Source organism: Anabas testudineus, chromosome 24, assembly GCF_900324465.2.
Source record: "Anabas testudineus chromosome 24, fAnaTes1.2, whole genome shotgun sequence".
In the NCBI taxonomy this organism is placed as follows: domain Eukaryota; kingdom Metazoa; phylum Chordata; class Actinopteri; order Anabantiformes; family Anabantidae; genus Anabas; species Anabas testudineus.
This window is the reverse complement of record NC_046632.1, coordinates 13,566,207-13,592,034: the sequence shown is the minus strand read 5'-3', so window position 1 is coordinate 13,592,034 and position 25,828 is coordinate 13,566,207. Positions and strand designations below refer to the sequence as shown.

The window sequence follows — 25,828 nt, the reverse complement described above, 5'->3', positions numbered from 1 at the left end:
GTTGGTTTTCTTAAAAGCAGCAAAGTGTAAAAACATGATATCTTGTTTCGTGCATTCACTTTAAATCCCCACATTAAAGGGAGGCTTAGAACGTATCTGTATAATTTGTGCTTTATTAGGCGAACAAAACAACCAAAATATAGAAACATGCATCGTAGTCAAAGAAACAAGGTTACAGTGGCTTAATGAGCGTGTGGGCATTCAAATCTGAGGTAGAGTGGGGGCAGGAAAACCTCTCCATGGGGTATATAATAGAGCAAAAGTAAAGTAATACTGACCGCTAAGACAGATCTCAAAACGTTCCATCAATAACAATATAACACACCCACCGATACTGTTAAATTCAATTAACACAAGAAAAACAAAATGTGTTTCTCATTGTCCATTCGATTAATTCATTAATTCGTCCTGCTTTTTCGACATTCATAGTTAAAGACCAAATATTTTTCTGGTAATTTAATATAATGGCTGCAACTAATCCATGTGCAAGTTATTTGGGAATCGAGTCTCAATTAAAATTTCACTCTGGGTTTTAAAATACGGGATTGGCGGTTTTTAATTTATGTACAATTCTATCAAGAAAAGTTGCATTTCGTTTGATTGTTCTGGATGTTTTTCAGCTACATACAAAATATATCACTCAATTTGTAGGTATAAGTATATATTTGTACATTTTTCATTTAAATCCATAACCATTCTAAGAAATGTAAAGGCTCCATCAATTGCTCACATACAACTCTAAACGTGATTTACTTCCACTGTACAACTGTAGTGTAAACCATTGCCACCAACGGCCAAACGATCAAAGCTTTTCAATAATCAGCAATAGTTACATGTCGGCTCCCGGCTCCTGTTCAAGCCATTTTCATCAAAATGGCTGCGCTAACAGAAGGTGTAGCTGAACGTGCCAGGGCCTTTCTCAGCAAACAAACTGGACTGAAAGTCCTTCAGTTCAGAAGTGTTCCATAAAGCTGGGCCTTGGTCAGACTGTCTTTCCTGGAAAGTCCCAGGGAGCCAAATTTTTGGTTGTACGGAGGAGGAGGCGGGGGTGGGGCTGGTGGTGGTGACTGGCTAGCCTGTGCAGGCAGGCTGTGCATCTCCACTTGATAATGCTGCAGCTCTGCGGCCATCTCCAGCGACCTCTGGTTCAGAGACTCAGTGGAGCTGTTGGGGCTGGGGTCTACATAATCTGTGCTCTGGCCTCCAGCTGCCATGTTGCCCTCCCTGTCTTTGGAGCTCCCTGAGTGGTAGAGGCTGTGCTCTGACCCCTGGCTGTCCTCAGCTCGGTACAGGTGGGCTTGGCTGTGAGCCTGCCGCAGCCCTGGGTTGCATTCGTGGCTGGGGCTAGCAGCTACCCACACGGGGTCCATGACACCTGCTCCATGATGATAATAATCAGCCCCCTCCTGGAAGCTGCTGTAGAGCGGCCCGAGTCGAATCTTGGCCGGCCGGACAGAGAAGTGCTGCTCTGAGAAGCTGTAAGGTGAAGCACGGCCTGGGCTACGGTAGGTGTGTGCACTTAAGTCCTCTACACTAAGTTGTCTCCATCGCCCAATCAGCTCCTCCTCCTCGGGCGCTAACGTGCTGCCTCGACGACTGTCTCCATAGGCAACACTTGGAGAAGAAGAGGGAGGGAGCGGCTCATAGGGCTCACTGAAACAGGAGGACATGGTGCGGCTGTAGACAGGCGAGCTGCCATTCTGGTGGTGGCTCAGCTCTGTCTGCTGGAAGGGATGAGCGTTGGCAAAGCCTCTTGGACTGTCCCTCTCCCAGGACGAGTCACTCTTTCTCTCGTAGTCCCCTGCATCTCTCCATTCCATGTACAGGGAATGATGGTGAGGGGAGGAAGCTGCACTGCTTGGCGGACCATTGCCTTTGTCCTCCGAGCCCCCTCCACTGAAGCTCGAGTAGGAGCTTGAGCCTGCACCCAGTGTGGCAGGAAACTTGGCAAAGTGCTCCTGGGAGAAACCAGCTCTCAAACCAACTGAACCCTCCTCTGGGGTACTGTCGGTGGAGTTCTGAGGCTCGTACAGCAATTTCCTCTGCCCATGAAGATCCATGCTTGGCCTCCGCTCACGGTGCCGGTCATCAGGGCAGTACAGGGCCGTGTCACTACTGTACAGGTCTGATTTATATGCTGCACGGAGCCCCAGGCGCCCCCCTGGGCCCAAGCTCTCCATAATAAAAGCCTGTTCCTGAGTTTGGGGGCTTGGAGAACGTGAGGCCTGGCTGCTGCTGCAGGGCTCATCTTCATCTGGCTTCTCAAGCACTTTGGCAATTAGAGAGGCTGGGACAGAGTCGGAGTAGGTGTGACAGTGAGGAGACTCTTCCATGTGCATGGTCAGTCGCTCCTGAAAATCAGTAGGCAGCTGAAAGAGACAGAGAAAAGCAGATTTGGTATTAATGTTGCTGGACCAATAGACAGACCAGTACACTACTGACTATTTGTGATAAGGTTTGTTAGGTAAGTACAGTATATAATGTAAGAGCAGATACAATTTACTCTGTCCTTTCCAGACAAGGATTGAAGAATGGTGCAAAAATTGGCATCATTTCATACTGTACTGATTCAGTTTGTAGATCGTAGCCACGTATGTATTCAGAGAGCTTGTTACAGCACTGTCACTGAGCCTATATGCCAATATGTCTAAGTTGTCACTGTAACTAAAAGAATATCTTTCCCACTATTAACTACATGCTCTACTGATTGTGATCAATAGAGCTTTAACACTCTATGGCAACAAAATAGTAAAGTCAATCTGGAAACTTTTCTGGCTTGTGCATTTGTCAATTTTCATTCACACTAGTAGTTGCTAATTTTTGTGTAGCTGTGTAGATCTTATAATACATCAATGGTCACGTTTCTTTTATAACTAATTTGCAGGTCATACTCCTGTATTATTTCTTATTTATTTGAGTCAAATAATTATGTGCTTACTGTTTGCAGCTTCAGTTGTACTTGTGTACTTCAGTTAATACTATATAGTACACGATTGCTAAGTATGACACACCAATGCATTTGCATAACTTCACAGGAATAACTGTGTTTGTGACTAGAGTAAAAAATAATTAAATAAAAGGCCTCAACAACAGAGAAAAATATCTGTGAACATGAAGGTGAATTGGGTCTGAGCGTTCTGAGGTTTCTTGGAAAAGAAAGACATTGTTCTATTCAGAGCATTTCTCAATAAAAAAAAAAAAGCCTACATGCACTATCTGTGCCTCTCCATAGCAACAGGAATTAAGCAGCACATCATCAACAGGAATCTAGTCAGTTGTTCCTAATTGGCAATGAGAGGCAAGCTAATTATAACTTTGTAGATAGAGAAAAGACAAACACTACAGAGAACATGAAAAGACATTTTATCATAACAGTTTTTTACAACTCAGACCAAACTAAATGCCACTTAATTACTGTCCACACATTTTTCATTTGGGTTCGTTTTGAACAGGATCACAATTAGCTTTAATGTGGTGTTCAGAAATTTGAGCCCCATCATTTTATACCGTGTTTGTTTTGCAGCTAAACAAACGACTAAAGCACTTCACTAGGTGCTAAAGAGCTGCTGCACTTCTCATAACGCTGCAGTAGCATTCATCAATATGCTTTCGATTAGCTTCCACCCACAGAAGCAGCAGACCGGTGGACATACAGTGTGTGCATGCATAGCCTCTGACCCCCATTATGTTTGGCAGTGAGCCTTCACAACAGTTTTTCACCACATAACAGATCCTATACAGTGACGGTGTGTATGTGTTTTGGTGCACACTATATGTGTAAGGGGGATATTATGCAACCAAATACAGTTTCCACTGATATTGCCTTTCAGCTATATGGGTAAAACATGAAGAGGCATTCTTTAACCCTGTGGACATTTGCCAGTTTTGAGGTGTAGTCTTTCCACAAGGGCGAAGCGTAAGGCCCTGGGCTGATGCAGAAGAAAAGCGACGCCAAGTTGGCCTGGTGTTGAGACACTTAGCATGCACCTCATTTCACAGACAAGAGGAGTCCACAGTGTGGATGTGCTCTCTATTTCCATGTTGCCACATTCTGTAACTTTAGCTCCTTTAACACTTATTTGTCCCTTATTTTGGGCACAGTTTGCCATAAAGTTGTTTCTGTGCTGTATGTGATCATCAAACAGATGATTACTGAACCCAGTGCTGTATAATTACACTCTGACAAGAGGGTAAAGCCTGGAGAGCCCGGGTTTAGTCTAAAGCACAACGTTTGTGCTACTGTTACTTTGCATATCAGAGTTCACATGTAAGTGTAGTTCTTCAGAGAGTTGAATTGAGACATAATTAAAATGTAAGGAAGCTTAAGTTAATGTAATATTTCATTTCTGTGAGATATTTAAGGAAAAATATAATTTAATGTTATTTCACATCTTCCTCTTTCACTTTTCTAAGGTCAACGTTATATTTTACTAAGTGTTACAAACAGGGGTTTGGAGGACCCAATTATATACCAGACACGAGGTTAAACGAAAACAGTTTTAATAGTAACAAAGAAGCAAAGACAAAGTAAAACCAAAACCAGAATAAAGGGACAACAAAAAGCCTGATCACTGCAATGAGCTACAGTAGTCATAGCTGGACCCAGTCCTATCAATTATTTTGCCTGTCCTGTGTCACGGGCTAAAATGCGTCACCTCCGCCAAAATACAGCTATTTTACCAAATATTTGCCTTTTACCTGGATTTAACTGGACCACATTCGAAAAGTTTTTAGTTTTTTCTCTCTTACATGTCATTTGCTGGGTTCACATACAATTTCAGGACAAAAGCCTGAGGCTCTTACTGCTTACCTTTGGTTGCACTTTTATGAAGTAAGAATTTCAGTGTACTATATACAAACTGCTTGGAATTAGATTGAAACATTAATAAAAAAACTAGTAGAAACTAGTGAAAAATATACGCAGAAAACTGAACGTAGCAGTCAGTGTATAGGGCTCACCTCAGAGAGCTGGGCCCTGTAAAGAGACTTGTTGCACTGGAGAATCTGAGCAGCCAGGTTGCAGTCCTTCCTGTACAGTTCCTGTGAAGGCACAATCAGAAGAGCTGTCAAGGATGAATATTGAGAAAGTGAATAGAAATCACTTTACTTGTATCGTCCGACCTCACTTTGCCTTTACAACAATGTGAAGCTGGTTGTGACATTGTGATAATCTGCACAACATATTGTGGCATTGTTATAACAAAATGTGACATATATCATGTCAAATGTTCACTGGGCTCTTCCTTACGTTGTCCTCTCGTAGCTTCTCGATGGTGAGCTTCGCCTCCATCAGGTGATTGTTAAGAACGATGATCTCTCTGCTCAGAGCTCGCTTCTCATCGTCGTGGTGCTGAGACTGACGGCAACAAGAGAGGAGTTTTAGGTATAACCAGCACAGAAGCCACAATTATGAATACTGTACTGTAAATGTGTCACATTTATTTTTAGCCAATGTTCTGACTGATCCCAATACATTCCAGTAATTCACAACCGTGGGAACACAATAAACCAAAACATCTAACAGGAAACTGTGTAAAGTATTAGCTCTAAATATAACTACAGGATTGATGCATCAAAGAGACACTAAGCAACTTCACACATTGATAGTGTTTAGGTGGCAGAAACAGCCATCGTGGCAGATTTTGTGGTTACTATGGGTAACTGAGAAACCATTACATCAGTCCACTGAGCTGTGTGCAGAAGTATATTTTCTCTTTTTGTTAGCTAAGATTACTGGAGACTCTGTGGTTTGCCACACAAAACAAACCTTTGCTGCTGTTTGGAAGAACATTTTGACTTGTGTGCTTGTTTTTTTTTTTTCTGTATTTCCTGTCGGTGTCCATACCTGGCACGAAATCGTCTCTACACACCCAGGCTGGTTGGGAGCAGCAGCACATTCAAGGTATATAACTGTGTTTATCTGTCTTGTAATTGCATTCTCTATTCCTGCACAAGGCCAATGGGTCAGATGGGTTTGTGGCACCTCTGGAGTAAACAAGCTTTACGATTACAGAGAGCCTTACTCAGCACCTCTGTCACCCTTGAGGAGGGAATACGTGAGCTGAATCAATAGCAGCTGATGAGGACGCTCACAAGAAATAAAAAGCTGTTGGCCTTTATTTTTAAAATGACCATTTTTCTTTGCACAAAAAGCCGAGCGACCTTCAGTTCCTTATTGCCCATAGCTGGTGTCTCACAACGACAACCACGATGATTACTATCTTGTGCTGCAACAAACTCAATCAGCGAACGCTTTCAACTGTCTATTCAACAGGAAAGACACCTGATGGTCATACAGTGTTCTCAGACAGGCCAGTTAATTGTATCTCTCCACAGTCAAAAGCAATGTCTGACAAATTAAGTGAGGTGCGGTGCACTGAGGCACAATAGGTTTGCTGTCACTCTGCTACTGGAAGGAGGACAGCCAATTGTAATAAGCTATAATTAACGTCACTGGTACCAACAGCAGGGCATTCATATTCAAATTGGCTCTGTGAGTGCGCTGTACCATCTCTAAACCCCATGACTTGCTTATGTGCCTCTAATTTTTCAGTGTCTACAGGTACTTAACTGCAGGCATGGGAATTCTGGGTGCAGACACACACACTCTGACACAGACACACACAGAGGTTTAAACACTTACATTTCTGTGGATCTTTTCCTCCAGATCCTGGTTGATCCTCTGCAGCGCTGAGTAGCCGCTTTGTATTCTAAACGACACAATAAACGACACATTTATTTGTAGCGTGGCAGCTGAAAATAAGCAAATTGGCAGCTTCAGCAGAACAAGTCAGAGCTGAACCGCGTGCCACGGTTTCAGTTTGGAGCATTTGTGAGAGTTGTTTTTCACATTTCGCTGATCTCACTCTACTGATATGAGACATCTAACTCTTGGGTTTTCTTATGAAATTTTGGACTTCCTCATTTCTCACCAAATTCCTCGCGTGACATGATGAAACTTTTTGATTCCAGCGGTAACAGTGTGTTTCTGCAGTCAGGTCATACTGTAACTTGTGTTGGGGGAGTCTTATAATTAGACATGTCATCATTTTAAAGGCTCAAAAGTCAGAACAGTCTGGGAACCACCTCCTCTGCAAATTAACGGCAATAACAAGGGTGAAAAGGAGCAACAAAAACGTTATAATTTTACTGTGATGCAATTTTACTGTAAAGCTTCATGAAACGTTCCATTTCATAAAATAATTTTCATAAAATTAGCTGTTACAAAATCTGCTGTCTTTACTGTGAGGCACTTGGTGACTTCTGATCTAGATAAAATATAGATTAAATATAAACCAGCATACTTATTTACTATATTATAAAAGTCCAGCCTATGGAAATTATGTGGTAAATATGTTTCACTGCTAAGCTGATACTATTGAGTGTAGTACTCTCACACTTTAATTTAAATTACTACAAATACAGTACTTCATTCAAGATTTTAATAACTTTACCTGAAAATAGTTTCAGGTAAGATATTCTCTTGACTTACTAAGTTGGTCAAATAAAAGCACATTTCCTGCAACTGTCTTCAATTTAGTATGCTTCATTTAAATGATTCAAACTATCTGCACTGTGTTAAAATTTGTAATTACATATAGACATGTTGACAACATATCAAAAGACTCCAGCACAATATGCAGATATTTTAAGGTTCAAAAGCCAAATGGCTGCACGAAAGATGTTTCCTATTTCACATGTGGTCCTGAGTTTCCTCCTCGCACTTGTATAAGCTACATTTTGAGGTTTAACTTCCAAACCACTTCTTCCTTCAGCACATCAATGTCAAACTCTGCACATAGACCATTCTGCAAAGTGAAGGTCAAACATCCAAGTGAAGTTACCACAAGCAAAACAGATTTTTAGAGCACGGGGTCTTAAAGGTGCACCACAGCGTGCCACTTCGGCTCCATAATTGTTAAGAATCTTCATAGGTAAAATTGTTTTGGCATTTCACGTTTTGGCTTGCTCGATATCCCTTTCTGTACGAACATTATGTTCTTGACGAGTTTCCCGCTTTGGTACTAAACAGAGATAAAATCTGTATTGTTTCATTGTGTTTCCTGTTTTTCCTCAGATGACTGTTAAAACAACACCTCTGTGTCACGGAGGTGTAATGTAGTTTCTCATGTGTCTCTCATTTAATCTCATACTAGTCCTCAGTATCAAATGTCTTTTATATTCAGCTTGTGATATGAAGCCACTGTTCATCAGACCAGAACTCAAACGCTGCCAACTTTAGACACCCATGGGTAAATACTAGATTTGGAAAGTTCAGTGAAGCACTTTTCATTGTGGGAACTGAGCGATAAACAAATGATATAAACCTTGAATGGCTAATCCCAGGAGATTATTTTAAATTTTTAAAAAGGACCTTTCTCTAGATGTTTTTAACGCTGTTTGTGCATGTACGTTCAATAAGTGACATAACTACACTATGTTGTTGTTGTAGTCTCTGCCCATGTTTCCTCTGCAGTCTTCAGATCTTTGCTGTGGAAGAAGATCTCAGATTGCGTGATTAATGTCCATGTCAATGTCCAAATAAGAACAAATGTTCTCGAACAATTTTTCGAACACGGTGTGCCATCAAACCATCTTTTTGCTTCTTTATATCCTGACTGTTGGATAGTATGGAGGCCTACCTGCGCAGTTTATCAGTAAACTTGTCCAGCTCCTCTTGTGCTCGGCGCAGCTCCGTCTCCAGATATTGCCGCGTGGAGTCAAACTCACTCTGCAGCAGCTCCAGCTTGTGCGTTGTGTAGGAAAGCCTCTTCCGTAAGTCCTCCTTCTGCTCCAGCAATGAGCTGCATATGAACACACACAAACAGCTGATTATTGTGTTCTGGGGAGGATCTGATCCTGTAACTTGGGTACTGGAAATGCTTACAGTATCTGAATCGACTTAAAAGCCTCCACATATCTTTTTAATGCACCCTAGAGGGCATGCAGCGGTGATGAGAACATCATGAGAGGGTGATAAAAGCAGAGAAGTTGTGAGCAGAAATGCTTTGTATGAAGAAAACACATCTCTAATTAAGAATCCAGGCAAGGAAACAGAGCATTTAAGTGATTAGAGCATCAGATCTTGTGTTCAATATCAAAGCTCAGCAGGACATCACAGAAACCAAATCATCAATGAGATTGGTCCCACTGAAAAAAGAATGGAGGGTGTAATCTAGGATGAATGATGAGCCTATGAACTCTAATACATCATATGAATAGAGTGTGAAGGCTCAGATTTACAGAATAGCGATAGCCCCCACGTTATTCACAGCGAAAGCACAATGATGACTATTTTTAGAGTATGTGCATTACCTGGGCTTCAATCTAATAAAAGGGCAAGTGTGAGTGGGAAAAGAGGAAATGTCTGTTGCCATCTGTTGCTTAATGGACCCTGTATTGACGGACAGATGGAGGAAGGAGGGTAATGACTCTATCTGCGGCCGGATAACAGATATCAGGTAGTGGATGAAGATGTGGTCAGGTCGCTCTTTATATTTGCTTTCTTTGTCTCTTTTTCTCTCCTTTAACAAGATCATAGACGCAGATGGTGAGGGTGGAGCAATAAAATTAAATAAATAAATAAAAAAAACACCATCAGGAACAGGTTTGTTTTGATGCTTTTACTGAGTGGAGGTATCATCCAGTTTCCATCTAATTAATATGTGTCATAATGATTCTACAGTCTGTGGATTAAAGAGTGGACTGTCTCAAGACACAGCACACAAATCACACAGAGGTATTACTGACATTAATTAATTCAAAGACATGCCAGACACACACAATGTGTACAATGGATTTAAAACATTGCTTTGCTTGTATCTGTAATTTTAATAGAGTCTGTGGTCGACATGCAGTAAGTCTCTTTGAGCGGAATCAACCTTTTTTGCTCCAAATATTCATACTCTTCATACTTGAAAGACAAATGAGGACATTTTGATCCAATATATATTAAGTTTAGGCAGCTAATATTACTTGATTTAAGTTTGTAAAGCAGCAGCTACTTAAACCAGCCTGTCTATTAGCTACTGTACATCATGCTTCACAGTCAAGTTTTGTACTCAACCATTAAAAGTATTTCTTCCTCGAGCTTAGCTCGGCACCACAAACCTCTTGCACATGTCTAGTCTCCTTTGCACACAATAACCCAATGAAGTGTCTGTTAACAGAAACATTAATTTTACACTTGACCTGGAATATTTGTTTATTTTGCTGCAGCATCCACAGCGAAGTCAGTGAGTAAGAAGAACCTGCCTCCAGAGTGATTCAATGAACATCTCAAATGTCTGGATGACATTTCCCAGCAGCCTGCACCTCCTCACCTCCTGCTTCTCTTTGATTGGCAGGCATTAGTAGGGGAATACAGGTATTTGCTGTTTGATAGAGGATGAGTTTACGTGAAGCTCCAGGGATGAAAAATACCCCATTAGTGACCTCCTCCATGAGCAGGAGCTGAGTCAGACGTAATGAGTGCTTTCATTCCGGTGAGATGAGATGACAAGGCAGCATGACTTCTGGACTCAGAGAGGTGGGATGGAGCTGCTTTAGCACGACAGGATGGCGAGAGGAGATACCTCGTGGGCGGATGAGCGGACAAACAGAAAAGAAAACGAGGACGGATGGAAAGATGGCGTCCAAGAGATTCGCTCTTACCTCTTTTTTGAATGTTTGCCGCCATTTCGAGGGACTTTTAAGGCGGTTTTGCCAATGTATATCTTTTTCATGGTTTGTCTGTGTTCCTTCCCTCTCATGTGTTTATACAGGTTGACCACAGGAAGCCGGCATGTGTGTTACTTTCCCAAAGGAGACCAGCTAAGTCTGGCCTGCAGAGATACTGAGTGCTCTGCCTGTGTTGACCCTGCCGAACAAAGCAGACACACAGGTTCGCAACTGTTAGAAAACTACACGGTTAAACCTGCAATCAAATTATTTTCCCAAAATTAAAAATGTTGTTTTGATGTTGCCAATATTTTTGCAATAACAATCATTTGAATGGCAAGATTCCCCACAGTTTTGTCCTTGGCAGGAAAAGAAATGCTGACACAGCATTAAACTCAACCGTTTGAAGATTAGCATTTTGTAAAAGTAAGAAATAATGAATAAAATTTTATTGCTTTCTTATACATTTTCTCTCTCACTAAGATACACTGAAGCCTCAAACTTTGCTGTTAGTCCTCCAGAATTTAAGAGGAAGAGCTCAAAATGGTCAAAATTTGGGGAAACGTCTTGGTATTAAAGTCCCATAAAAGCTCAGTTTCAATCAGAAGTACTCCTCTGTAATTTTAAATATTCATGACTCAACAGAAATAGTTTTTGAGCACAACACTCAAAGAGTAATGTGCATCTTTGTAAGTGTGTTGGTGTGGCTTGATACGGCTTTTAACAACTCAAACCAACATCTGTGTGCACGTACAGCATTGATTTAAATACTGTCAAACGTTTGACTGACACATGTTAATGTGTAATACAATCTTTTTCCGTCTGAGTAACGCCCACTAAGAAGAGCTCAAAGAAAACATAAAGCACAGAAACAGCTCACGTCCAACGACCAAAACAGCTTTAAATGCTGCTTTAATGCAGAATCCCATCACTCATAGTAGGAGGCGGATTGAGAAAATGTCTTTTCAGGGCATTTAAAAGAAAAAATCCATTTCTAGGTTTTATGCCTGCACTTCTGTTCCTGTTGATTGCCTTGGAACAGTGGCGGTGGATGAAAAGCCTACGTGACAGGCAGATTTCAGACTTATCTGTAAAAACAAACATCCCTCTAACCCTTGTTGCAAACCTGGTGTCTTCATCACCTGTATGTCCAAACACAAAGGACATGAACTGACACATCCACCCAATCCGAATGAAAAGAGTCTGACAAGGCCATTACGCTGAAAATTCTTTTCTAAATATTTCCTCTCCGTCTCCTGGATATCAGTGCTATCTGCAGCACAGGTGCAGCTGTCAGCCCACAGACAAATGGTGTGGGTTATTAGATGAGACGACCTGTCAGAGCTTGATCAAAGCTCCTGTGATCCAGGCGCTGGACTGTCCACTCGGACGGGAAACAATAACGGAGTGGGGATGTGAGTGCAGTCGCCCGGGCGAGCATCACATTTGGGATGCGGTAACCATAGATACTGTAGATACATATGTGTAAAAAACCAGATGACATAGAGAAACATGTTGATCCACCCGGTTGCTGGGAGGTGATTTATGCTGCTAGCTGAGGAGGCAGGCAGATGTGTACTCCTCCAGATGGTGACAGCTCACAACCACCACTGGAGCCTTCACTCCAGCTGCTCCCCTCTGAGTCATAGCACAGCAGCTCTGGATGTGTGTGTGTGTGTGTGTGTGTGTGTGTGTGTGTAGCATTCAGTGGGTGTGAACAAGTCGTTCAGTTTGTGTACGTGTAGCAATGTGTCAGTTTATACACGTAGGTGTGCCTTCATGTCCACGGACTGATGCACGAGTGTGTACCTGCATGTCTCCGTGTGTTTGCTGTGTGTTTGTGCTGCGGCATCAGCTCTGCCCAATCATTCCCCTTCTCTCAGGAATGAAATACAGTAAACCAACGCTGTCAGCCGCAAAAGTCAAAAAGGACAGCTGTTAGCAGCATATCTCAGGCCACCTAATGGTGTCCGCTGTCAAAGCGCCAACAGCAGTCCTTGCTCATTCACTCACTTCTTCTTCTTCTTCTTCTTCCTTTAGCCGATCCTCACACTGCAGCAAAACCATAGACGGGGCTTGTTCAGATGGCGCTGCCTGCCACCCACTCGTGCCACACTGACATTTGAGAGCTTTGAAAAGGAGAGGAAGAGGGAGGTGGTGGAGGAGGAGGAGGACATAAAAGTTGGGAAATGGGGAAGAGGGAAAAGCAAAGAATACTAGCCAGAGTAGCTGCAGTTTAGCCAAAGACAGGAAAGAGAGAGAAGTCGGTGCTAAATTAGAGAGGAAAGGCGAAGAGAGTGGGAGTAGATTTGGTGAAGAAAATCTTAATTCTCCTTTTCTCTCTGTTTGTTTCTCTCTTCCTGATCACATCTACCTTGTAGATAGATTGGCTTTCAGGGAAAAGCCCTTATCACAGGACCAGACCTCAGCATTAGAGCAGCAGAAACCAGAGCGGCTGACTCATCCAGCTGCAGTAGAGAAAGAAGTTGAAGAAGATGCTCCGTCTGCCCCATGTGACTTCAGATTAACAAGCTAACCTGCAGTCACTCAGCCCAATGACATGTACAGTATGACTCAACCACCTCTTTGAAAAAAAAGTCAACTCTCAAACTAGGGTATTATTGTGAGTGTGTGTGGGTTTGTGTCTGTTTCTCTGTCCAGCGATGATTAACTCAGAGCAGACACCTAAGTAGTTACACACCAACTACCAACATCATTAGCAGCAGCAGAGGATAATGACCCGCTGAACGGATTTCATGTGCTGCTGATGGCACTTGGCACAGGGGAGTGTGTAATCACGACAACTGTCCCGAGAGGATTTCAGAGTGAGCAGAAGAGGTGATGGAGGCTAGCTGAGCTCCAAATATAAACACAGAAATATACACAGTTCTGTGCTGCTGAAACCCCACAGGCCACCACAAATAACAGAACAGGTCCAACGCTGACTCCGGAGCAAGATTTAAACATAGAAAATGACCGTGTTTCGTGTTTTGCTGCAGGTACAGTACCAGTGAGAAGAAGAAAAGCAATCCCAAAAGGTCAGTCTGAGTATACACACCGGAATTTTAAAGGAATATATTGGCGCTTTACGTATTTGCTTTCATGCCAAGAGTGAGATGAAAAGATGCTAAAACACAGCACAGTTGTTTATGAGGTATGATTTTACAACTCTAGAGATTTTAAGTTAAACAGTAAACTGTCTGAATTTGGTCTAAACAAACTGCACCTGCACCTTTTTAAATAAACATCAAAATATTAGAAAAGTGAAAAATCCTGTGTTGTTTACATTAAATTTACAGTATACAGTAAATCAGGAGCACTGCTCAGACAGTCCTGTGATAAAAGATGAAAGATATTAAGAAAATGCTAATAAGCAGCTGATTATGCTCCTCTAACTAGATCCAACAAATAAAACAGGAAATAGTATAACTACTAAGTGGGTGCCTTTCAAATGCTTGTTATAGTACATAAGACAGACTTAAAATGGAAAAATAAATATCCTTATCAAAGTTAGGTAAAAAAAATCCAAACCTCATGTTGCTGCATGTTATTGTTAATATGAATCACAGACTTGTTTTTTTTTCTGAAAATGTTACAAATCATGTAATTTAAAATAAATAGAAGTTAAGTGTAGAGGCGGAAAAAGCCCCAAGCTGTAAGTTCACTGACATACACACACTGTACTGTATGGACACAGCACATTAGACACACATACACAAGCACATGCTGTGTGCTTCAGCCTCGAGACAAGAAAATCGTGTTACGGTGCCAGTGAATCCTACTGAGAGCTATCCTAGCAAAGCTGCCGAGACCTCGTCTTCCTCCGACCCAGAATCCAAATTACTGATTACTTCTATTACGAATCCCGGGCTCTGATTTACTTATGCATTTGTATTTTCCCATGAACTTTAGTGTAAAATGACCACAAATGTGTCCACTCTCATTCGCTAACACTTCCAATTTCTCACTTTCCAACAATGCAAGTGTTCTACATAAAGTAGGTTACCAAATGTTGTGGCATTTGGCTCCTTTTTACACATAATAACGTTCGCCAGCTTTTCTGCCACCAACAAAAGGAGATGGGATGGAGAAGCACGAGCAGATTTCAAAAGGGTTCAACTCATTAAAAATAGAACAGACACAAACATGCACACACACACACACACACACACACACTTTCCACCATCACAACATATTGTTTACGAGTGGAGCTCGAACGGACAGGTAGTGATTAGACGCAACAAAGGAACCACCTCTGCAAATCTGCTAGGCTGCAGTTTAGTGCTCTGTGTTCTGAGTGTGTGTGTGTGTGTGTGTGTGTGTGTTTGCCTCACCCTCTTATACATATGTAGTGGGTGGCTTAAAAGTACTTACAGGTCCATCCATGAATCTCAAGAGGCGACCTAAAGAGCCTCCGCTCAGGCATGCATGAATGGAGATCTTGAAAAAGAGACTATATTGGGAAAATACAGAAAGCATCATAGCGCAGTTTGATGGCATAGTGCCATTAATGTAGTGGCATATATGAAAAAGATACAGCCACTGTTTCATTTATTTATGTGTTTTATCCCTTTTAAAACTCCCTCGCATATTGGGAAGGTCACATCTAAAAGGTTTATTTGGTGAAAATAGAGGTTTAAAGCAATGGTTTTGGGAAATATGTTTGCTCTTTTGTAAATATTAGAGAACTCGGCCATCATTGACTCACCATAGAATGACTGGAAACAAGAGGAAACAGCTAGCTCATCCCATATCTCTAAAGCTCACTGTTTAACACATTATTGACAAATTTTTTATAACCAGTTTCAAAAAGAAAGTGTAAAAATGATGGTTATGTCTGCATAACTTCACATGTAGCATCTGACAAGCGTAAAAAAAAATATTTTCAGTGTTTTCACTGACCAACTTAATAGTATTCTTTAAAATAATAGCAAATTTAGAGTTTGATGCCAAACAAGTTGGGATGGATTTATGTTTGTCACTATGTTACATCATCTTTGTGCCACATTTTCAATCAGGGACATATCTGGATTGCAGGAAGGCCACTCAAGCATACACGCTACACGTCTGTGTTGCAGAACATGCAGAATGAAACCTGCCATCTTTTGTCACCTTTTACTGAAAACATGCACTGACTACTTGAGAAAAGATGTGACATCAAGAAACCTTGGTGTCTTCATATGTCTCTCTAAAATTTGTAACCCTCTGCTTTCCAAAAACGTATCAGCTATCTTCAAATTGGGCCCTGAAACAGGCGTTTTCACAGTTAGTGAGGTGCCCACTGCTGCATGGACTGTAGCAGTATTGAGACATGTACTGCAGATGTGAGTAGTTGCGGTCAAGTTAAAGCAGATCTGCCATTGTTGCAAATATTCCTACTGTACTTAAATTACACCATACAGCTGACTTTATGACCCTTTCTGAAACTCTTAAACATTAGTGATATATATAATCATTTAATTACACTCACAACTAAAAGTTTCTTTAGACTTTATCTTTAAATTTAAATTTAATTAAATTAGTGTCATGTGCCCTTATTTTAGGAAGGAACTGATTCAATTGTCAATTCTAGTCAAATTTCTTGCACAAAAATTAAGTTATAGCTGCTTTGATATGCACTTAAACTGGTCAGACCTTTACATGGCCGACTGGTTCATCATCGTGAGGAATAAATCTGACCCGTACGGTCTGACCGCTGATGCTGAAGGGGGCAAAGGCGAGGAGGAATAATAGGGTTGAGATGGTAAGATACACTTAATGACCCCCAGAGGAGCTGTCAGGAGGCAGAGACCTGCAGACAGAGTGGGAGAGAGAGGCTGACTGTTCAGACCACAGAGGAGAGGAGAAAGCATTAGTCTGTTAGTCCAACACTGTCCACTTAAGCTGATCAAAACTAACCTCTAGCCTCTTCAGACCAGCCGCTCTCCCACACCACTTTTATACAAATACTGTACGTGTGGTCTTTTCAACAATTTGCTGATAATAAAATTCATAATGGATTCAACTGTGGCTGAATTTAATTGTTAAATAAACCAACTCTAAGTCCTCAAATCTTAACAACCATTTAGGTTAATTGTCTCTATCCTCTCTTATAACTTATATTTGTGCCTCCTAAAATAGCAACTTAACGACAGGTCCTAAATCATAAAGCATAATGGTTTGGTTCCATTGAGGAACTATAGTATATGATTAGGTTGCGTAAAAAGACTGTAGTGTAGCTTGAAATGTGTATTTTTTAGCATTATGGACCTTGCTTCTAAATTGCAAATAAAGCTTTTTTTAGGGAACATAGTTGTAACTGCATTACATGTTCTATTTAAATAAATACTCACAAATACGTTTTCACCTAATATCAAATCTTGCAGCTCAACATCTAGTTAATTATTTTGGTTGTTCACAGCACTTAGTTAAGGTTAGGGAAAAGCTCAATGTGACTTCAGCTTATTCTTTGCATATGACACAATGTGCATTGTTTAAGTGGCAAATTCATTGTAAGAAGAAACTTTTAAGAAGTCAAAGCAACATGTTGTTTTTGTACTTTGGTAAATTTAATATGCTAGTGGGCAAATTTTATTACTTTAAGACAAAACCATGTTAGCTGTTTCTTTCTTTTTCATCTTGGCTGCGAGGCTAAGTTACCATCTATAGCACCAGACATGGATCATCTTGTTAAACTCACAGTGAGAAAGTTAATAACCCTATTTTCCAAAATGCCAAACTATTACTATAACTCAAATGAACCTAAATGAACAATAGATGAATGCAAGAACATAGCCAACACAGATGCTTCCTGTGTACTGGCTGCTTTAATGAGTATGAAAATTATGTGAATCATGCTCTATATGGCCTTCACACCATCAATCCAGCTGAACACCTGGAAGACTCAGAAATGAAGTGTTAGATAGCCCTCTCCACCGCCATCATCAAAACGTCAAATTAGGAAATACCTTTTGAAAGAATGGTATCTTTTGCCATTGTTCATCTTAGGTAGTGCTTGTATTTATACACTACCGCTCGAAAGTTTGGGATCACTCACAAATGTTTTAGATTTCAGAAGATTAACACATCTCAAACAATTTTATCTATTTCACAATTAAAATGAATAAATTATGTACATTTTTGCATAGAAGCCTATTATTAGTAATTGCCAGTCATCTGCATCAATCTCTTGGTTTGGATGCTAATTCAAGTTAATCATTTTATAAGGATAATTTATTATTTGAAAACTCTTCTGCAATTGTGTTGTTCGACTGAGAAAAGTTGTAGAGCAAACAAGTATCTGTATTTAGTGTCTAAACATCAGCAGTTGTTTCTTTACAGGTTCCAATAGGTACCAATAGCCACAAAGAAAGAACTTTCATTAGAGACCCGTCAGTTTGTTGTTGTCCTTAGATAGGAAGGCTATTCAATGCTAGAAATTGTGAGGAAACTTAAAATTCCTATCATGCTGTTGACTTCTTCTTTCAGAGAGCAGCACAAACTGGCTCTAACAGGGACAGAAAAAGGAGTGGGAGGCGCCGATGCACATCTCTGCTAGAAGACAAATATCTGAGAGTGTGTAGTTTAAGACAAAGACACCTCACAGGTCCAGTGGAGGTAGCATAATGACCTGGGGCTGTGTTAGAGGTGGTAAATTTATATAATAGAATTGATATCTAGAATGCCTAAAATTTGCTATTATGTGTAATAGCTGAAAAAGCTGTTTTTGAGTGTTTTTAACAGAACTTATTTATCATTTCCATCAAAATTATTATTTCTCTGACAATGTCAGCATGTCCTGTTCTTAAGCTAGATTTCCTATTCAGACAGTTTTTTTGTGTTTCCTTGGAAAACGATAAATTTTCCGCATGAGCTCAAACTTTCAAGCAGTAGTGTATGCATATATTATATGTCCTTGTTTAAATTAATTAAATTCATGTTTTAACAATTGTGGGTATAATACAGCAAAACTAATTATGAGTAGAAAGTAATTAGACAAGAGAACAAGAAATGGTAGAAAATCTTATGAGTATGTAATTGCAATTAAATATTTCACAAAGCAGTAGTTTTGTCTTTCTATACAGTGACATAATGTTTGATGATTTCAGTGCAGTTTAAGAAAATAAAATGAAAAACTTAATGTCTTCATTCAACATTTCAAACATCCAAATCTATGTCAAGCTCATCACACAGAGCAGCATAATAATTTAATTTAATCTTGGGTTGTCAGCTGTCACTTCCTTGAAGTGGTGTTTTAAAATTAAACACTTTAAATTGTTTTCTGCAGAGGATCACTGTTTGACATTTGCTTGAATATTCTGACATTAAAACACTTTTAAAACTCTGTAAAACTTTAAATCTGTTTATCCAACCAAGGTCTCCACCGCTCTGCTCAGCTGCGGAGCTGTGCTGTCACCATGTAAAATTTACATCTCTATCTCCACCACAGGACCCCATCGAGTGCAGGAGCCCAGCCAAGGGAGGGACAGAAATTGCAAAAGTGAGAGAGCGAGCAAGGGAGCAAGAGAGATTTCAGGACATTTCATCATTCTCATCTTGGAGATGAGGTGTGGGGGTGGAGGTTCGGGTGAGTGGGTGGGATGTAGAGTTAGGGTTTGGCTCTCAGGTAGATCCAACTACCTGTTTGACCTCGTCGCAGCTTCTTCAGAGGCCACAGGTAGCCTTGTTTCCTATTCAACAAAGAGTGAGGAGTAAAGGCACAGGACTACCCCCTCTTGTCTAGGCAGAGCTGCTATAATTCAATTAAAAGCTGTGACACAGAGGTGAGGACAATTGATGCCTCACATTGCAGACACAACCCGTCAGATTAATTACCCCTCAACGGCTTGTTAAACGGCTTTTAAACTGTAATCTGCCTGAAATCATAATAATACCATCGGTAATCGAACACAAAAGGGAAAGCTCAGGATCTATTTCCATCTGCACCGGATTAATAATGGTTCATTAGTAATGGTATTAATTAAAACGTGTCTGCTGTAGGACAGTGAGTTAAAAAGGGAAGAGAGAGAGGAAGAAACTACAAAAGCAACTCTCCTGCATCTTGTCCTGTTTGCTTTGCTGCTTTAATTCGTGTGTAGTGCAACCTTGATCAGAAAAGTGAGAGAGCACTTGTAATTTGGTAATGAGCTCATTAAAATCTGTTTATGCAAGCATGTGAAGGCATCACTTCAGTTATCACACAGGCGATGTGTTAACACTGAGGACTGTAATTCATCAGTGAGTTTTATTGATTTCAATATATAAAAATCATTAATCAGAGCTACTATTACTTAGTTATTCATAGTGAAGCAGCACTGTCATGCAGAGTAGTACACTCCGACAGGTGACCGTCCAAAATCACACAGTAACAGATATACAAGAACCATGGAAAGGAGCATTCAATTAAAAATCTTAATTGATCCCTTAGTGAAAAAGCTTTTTCACTAACGTCACATAACACTGCAGTGAATTTCAAGCCAAGAGATTCCCTGCATACAGTAATCAACCTTATTCTGTAGAAGAAGAATAAAAAAAAAAACCCTTTGACAAAGTATCAGAAAAGCAGATCATTTCTAACAGCACTGCATCAATAGACAGAGAGCACGAACTGACACTGCGAGCGCAGCCACATCACATACAGATGAGCACACACACACACACACATATATTCACACACAGAGGCACAGGCACGACCAAGCCAGCTTTGTAATCCAAATTAAAGATGCGAACGGTGAAGAAGTACCTTCCACTAATGCAGCGCTTCATCCCGGAGACAGAGAGATAAAATCCTGCTGCCTAAGCCTCGCAGGGGAACGGAGAACCCCGCCACCCCCTACTTTCAGTGTGCTATCTGGATTGGCTTACCCAGCTCTCCCTTAAAGCTCAGAGAAACCCCAACACATGCGCACCGCCCCACCACCGCTGCTGCCGCCACGGCACTCCAACAGCAGCAGAAGCGGCTGAGCCAGGAGGAGGAAAGACAGAGGGAAGTGAGGGAGAGAGAGACTGTGCAGGAGTGGAAAGACAGAGAGGAAGAGTGGGAGGGAAGGATCTTAAAGGAAGAAGACAGGGAGAACGCGGGGGCGTGATGATGGGATGCTGAAAGATGTGTGCAGAAAGAGAGAGAGAGGGAGATGGAGAGAGAGAGGAGGAAGCCTACCTGATGGTGTCTGTGTTGTTCATCTCTTTGTCAGGCACCTAAAGAAAAATGACAGCATGTTAGTGGAGGAGACCCGTCAAACTGGCCCAGGAGCTGCCAAAGAGAGCATCGCTGCAGCACACATAGTCAGCCGGAGAAGAAATGAAACATACATATTCAGCAGGCACGCTCTCTGTCCCCCCCACCCCTGTTTTTGTTTATGTTTCTTCCTCCCTTTCTCTCTCTGCCTTGCTCACTCTATGGCTCCCCTCATCCCCTCCTTCCCATCCACTCCAGCTCATGAGCAAGCCCATGCAGCGCTTCTCAGACTGCACCCGGGCGTCTACATCTGCGCTTACTCGAGGTGAGAAGAGAACAATCATATCATAGCAGGAGTGCGAGAGGAGAGAGTGAGAAAGATGGGAAGGAAGGAAAGTAGGAAGGAAGGAGGGAGGGAGGGGGAAACCTCCCTTGCAGCCAGACTGCAGATGCATGGCAAGCCCCCCCATGAGGGATACTGGCAGCAACTCAATATCCACGTTGAGGTGCTGCAAAGACAGGAAGTGAGAGAGAGAGTGGAGGGTATGTGGGAAGGGATGGAGAAAGAGTGGAGAAGGAAAAGGAGGGGAGGTGAAGGGGGGGAACAGGTGGTTCAATCTGTTGAATCTTACATCTCAAGTCTCAGGCTGTTCGGGAGAATACGTCTAATACAAGTCTGCTGTTGGCCCGTTTTTCTGAGGGCGATGAATTATGCATCATTCTCATCTTCATTCAAATTTAGGGGGTGCAGGCCGGAACAAGTGTGGCATCCATGCTGCTGTGTATTTTCTGCCTCATGACTGGAAAGTAGGTGTAACCATCTAAAAATAAAAAACATGCATGTGTAATAGCGTAATTAACAGAGGGCTGTCTGATCTTCAGGGTCAGTGGGAAACACGACCGAGTCAGAATACCAATGTAAAACATGTCTAAACCGGGCGATGCTTAATGAACCGAGCAGAAGGTTGTGTGCCTGTGAAGAATGCTTTGTTACTGCGAGGACTCGTGTGAAGGGGATGAAACTTTGCAGCGACACACACGCAGACTCTCACACACCACCACTAGTGAGATGAACACCAACAGGCTCACATGCTTGCCTTTCAGCCCCCACGCCACCCACCTTTTTTCAAGCAGTTGCTAAGGTGACGGCAAAGGCTGAATTTTAATCAGACAAAAAAAATAAATTAAGGCAATGCGATGTACTCTTTTGTTATTAAGTGGTAGCGGTGCCCATTTTGATGATGTGTCAGGTGTGTTTTGGGTTTGGGGAGAAATACTGACACACTGTAAATCACAACTGTTTGACAACAGTGGAATCAGTTGCTCGGAGTTGTTTCACACCATCCAGGGAATAATGCAGCAGCTGAAATAATAAACATTTTGAAATAAGATAGATGGATTATCATCTGCCACTGAGATGAATGTCATGCTGAGACAGCAAACGCACTCCCATTTGATGCAGTAATTGAGCCATCAGGCCTGTGACGTGCATGTTGCTGCTATAAGTCTGAGCAAACCACCGGTTGCTATGTCTAAAGAAAACAGTCACTTAAACAGCTTCTCTGCACCTACAGCCATTTTAGCAAGGTTTATGCATCAAGCTGATTAAATGATGAATGTCGCACAAGAAGCGGTGGTGAGTGGTCTGACTCGGTAAATGACTCCATTGTTCATTTCAGATTGTTTGTGTGCAGGAGCTGCTGAAGGGAAGAATGCTAATGAGCGCAAGCCATAAAAGCCCGTTCACTGGTCAGCGTGAAGCGGCGCTCCTTTGTACACCCGCAGACACATCATCATCCATCTGTGGCGTAGCTCATCTGCGTGGACCAGCGGGAAAATGCACACACCCGTAGTTCAATTTGCTTTTTTCATCAAGACAAAAGATTTATGTTTGTAACTGCAGTAAATAAATTAACTTTCCAGTGTATGATAATGACTTGAGGCCTGAAGATGGAGTGACCTTTTTTTAAAACCATACTGCAATTACAACATCCTATCACACCCTAAGTTGTTATTTACACATCCGTCAGTTACAGATAGGCAGCTGTAGGTCATTAACAGTTGTGTTTCAGTCCAATTTTCATGCTCCTTTTAGCTCTGCTTTCATCTCCACCATCCATAAAGTGGCCCTTTAGCTGGTAAATGCTACACTGAGTTTTAAGCATGGATGGACTATGAAAATATTCACATTGCACAGATAACCATAACATTTATGCTCTAAACCTAACGCACGTTGAGGGGCATGACTTTGATTAAAGGCTGGGGCAACGTTCATCACTCACCGTGTCGATGCCCCTGGGCAGAGAGGCTGATCTGTAGGGGTATCTGGAGAAGTCACGGTGAAACTCCGGAAACAGGGTCGTCATCTCAAACCCCTTACAGAACTGTGGGGCAGGTGGAATCGTGTGTTTCTTACCTATCTTCAGCTGTGGTGCTGTATCTCTGTTTATGTCCAGGTCGTGTATGTTGTCCTCCCTCCTCACAGTGTCAATGTCTGTCTCCAGATAAGTTTTCTGTGTCAGGACAGGGACAGTCTGTTCTTCTTGGGGCTTCTTCTGCTTGTGTAAAGCACCCTGCTGTTGGGCCACTAAGTGCCTAGGGCTCCACTGAGTCACCACTTGGTTCTTTTCTTCAGGCTGTTCTGGTTTTGTGCAGGTGGAGCTGGAGGGAGAATCTGGTCTCCCAAGTGCCTGCAGGCAGTTTGGGTCAAGCACATTGGAGGTCACCTCATCCAGAAACTGTGAGAACTTCAGCTTGGCTTTGACCCTTTCCTCCAACAGCAACTGCAGTTTTACACTCTTAGCGCTGGTGTGGGTTTCTGCAGAGCCCCTCCCATCATACAGCCCACCCTTCTCTGGCCATCCTTGGAGTTTGTTATGGTTGCTGTCTCCTCCCTGCTCCACCTGTGGATAACATGGACCGTGTGACCCTCTGAAAGGCCTTGCTGCAAACTTCCCCCATCCTCTCTCGTGCCTCAGTCGAATTTGAAAAGCTTCCTGGCTCTGTTTCTTGATTGAACTGTGCAGGAGACAGGTCACTCCAGAGCTCCAGCTGTACAGACTGCCAGTACCCTCGCTGCTGCTCCTGCTTCCCCCTGGGCTGCAGCTGGGGACACTGGAGCTGGATGGCTGGCTGGGGGAGGACTGATTAGAAGACAGGCCTGTCAGCTCTTCTATCCAGACCTGGTCCCCATTAAACATGGGGCAAAGGGCTGCGGAGGAAGTCCAAGAATTTGGTGATAGCTGGCCCTCCTTGGCTGTGCCTCTATGGGAGAGGAAGCAAGCTGCGCTCCTTGTCCCATCCATCGCTTTAAGTCGTGTGTGGATGTGTTCTGTCTGTAATTGTTAAAGCTGGCAGATGATCCATGGTCCAGTGGACAGCTCCGATTTTAAAGAGTTCTACCCCAATCCTGCCTCATTATTGTGCAAGCCTGACCTAGAAGGGATCCAATACATTTCACTCTAGGCTGAACAGATGGCCTCCTTCAGTGCCAGGAAAACCCCCTGCTATGTCAGACAAGTACATCCGTGACTTAAAATTTAATGCAGAGCTATGGAGATGTCTCATTACTCCAGGTCAGACTGACAAAAGTGTGACTGATTTTTTTAATATCACGTTTTTGTGATAAGATATTCTGAAGGAAATTAAAGACGCAGGAAATCACTGCTGCTCTGCTGTTAAACTGAGGAGCTCCAGGTTAATGTAAAGAAATGTTCATACAGTCTTTGCTAGTTGAGCAGAACGTACTCAGAGGGTGCTGTTCTCAATTAGACCATCAGACAGAGCATGCAAAGCATTTTCAGGTTTTTCCAGGTCAATGGCCATAGAACAGAATTGATCTAACAGTGCACATGGCAGATAAAACACAGACTAATGGACAGGCCTGTTGAGTAATGGATTACAGCCATCTCATCAATATCCCACAGATATTGATCCTTATGAAAAAGCTCTAAGATGTACTGTACGTTTGAAATGGAAAAAGACATTCTATTATGGATTAATAGCTAATAATGGGTATTTTTCTACTCGGTTCAACTTGAGGATTTAGGATACACACACACACACACAGATATTAACACTATCAACCTCTGGTATCTAAGATAAAAAAAAACTGTGAACTATGAATTCAATCTGTATATATAGAACACAGCTTCCACATACTGAATTCACATGGGTCTACTAATGTTCATCAATATTCAGGTGGTTACATAACTACATCAATAATACCTCTGTCAGTCTGTGCATGGGAGGAGAGTGAGAGATTGAAACTGGCAAGAGAGTGACAGCAGTTTAAATTAGATGCCATGTACCTAAAAGAGTCATGTGGTGTGAGATTGTAATCGTAAGTTAAAAATGTAAAAAACGCTGCCTTATTATTTTTGGTATATTTAATGTTTAAATAATCTGCTCTTCTTTAGGCATGTGCTGTATGTAACACTGTACAACTTTTTGATTTTCCAAGCCATTATGATCTGATGTGACACCACAGAGCAACTTTTCCTACCTGTGTTTTTACCCCGACATCATACTGTACACTGCATCTTGTCATGCAGGATCCAGACTGTTTCGCTCTCTAGAGGTATCATTAGTGCCACATCTGATATGTAGGGTCTTAGCCATGACTGGGTGGCCTGCTGTGCGCATGCGTTCCTCCAAACATGGGCCCTACGCCCCTGCCTGCTGCTACAGCCCAGCCGGCTCACAGGACACCCAGGGGACCACCCTGTCTGGTACACGGAGGAGCACCAAGCCTTCAGCACACAGACATATCTCTATATCATTTTCTTTCCGCTCCATACTTCTTTTATCTTTTCTCTTCAGGCCCCATTGTGCCACCATTTCTCACCACTTTCAGACTTTCTAGACAGACTCGGGCCTCTTCTGTGATGAATGTCTTTAATAATCTCTTTTCAATCTCAGGAGGAGGAGAGGGGTGGGAGCCAATTTAGAACTATCGCCCTGACGGGAGAGACTGTCAGCCCGTGGCTGCCCAGAGGTAATGGTGCTGAAATG

General features: G+C 42.0%; 1 protein-coding gene across 1 annotated transcript; it reads right to left on the bottom strand.

Annotated features, from left to right (window-relative positions):
- Positions 1-22: 22 nt before the first annotated feature.
- Positions 23-24,015, bottom strand: si:dkey-174m14.3 (uncharacterized protein LOC563117 homolog). Its single transcript, XM_026340790.1, has 7 exons — positions 23,098-24,015; positions 20,798-20,835; positions 8,643-8,804; positions 6,644-6,710; positions 5,249-5,356; positions 4,960-5,040; positions 23-2,369 (listed from the first exon to the last, which is right to left on the bottom strand). The coding sequence occupies exons 1-7, from the start codon at positions 24,013-24,015 to the stop codon at positions 948-950; spliced, it is 2,796 nt and encodes a 931-aa protein (XP_026196575.1). The 3' UTR covers positions 23-947.
- Between the last annotated feature and the right edge of the window lie 1,813 nt (positions 24,016-25,828).

Bases quoted from the DNA above. Each gene is read 5' to 3' on its own strand.
- si:dkey-174m14.3 (XM_026340790.1), bottom strand. From the start codon at position 24,015: ATGTTTAATGGGGACCAGGTCTGGATAGAAGAGCTGACAGGCCTGTCT. The intron at 8,805-20,797 runs GTAGGCTTCCTC...GTTCATATGCAG, and splicing joins AACAACACAGACACCATCAG to CTCATTGCTGGAGCAGAAGG. The intron at 2,370-4,959 runs GTGAGCCCTATA...TGTCTCTTTCAG, and splicing joins ACAGGGCCCAGCTCTCTGAG to CTGCCTACTGATTTTCAGGA.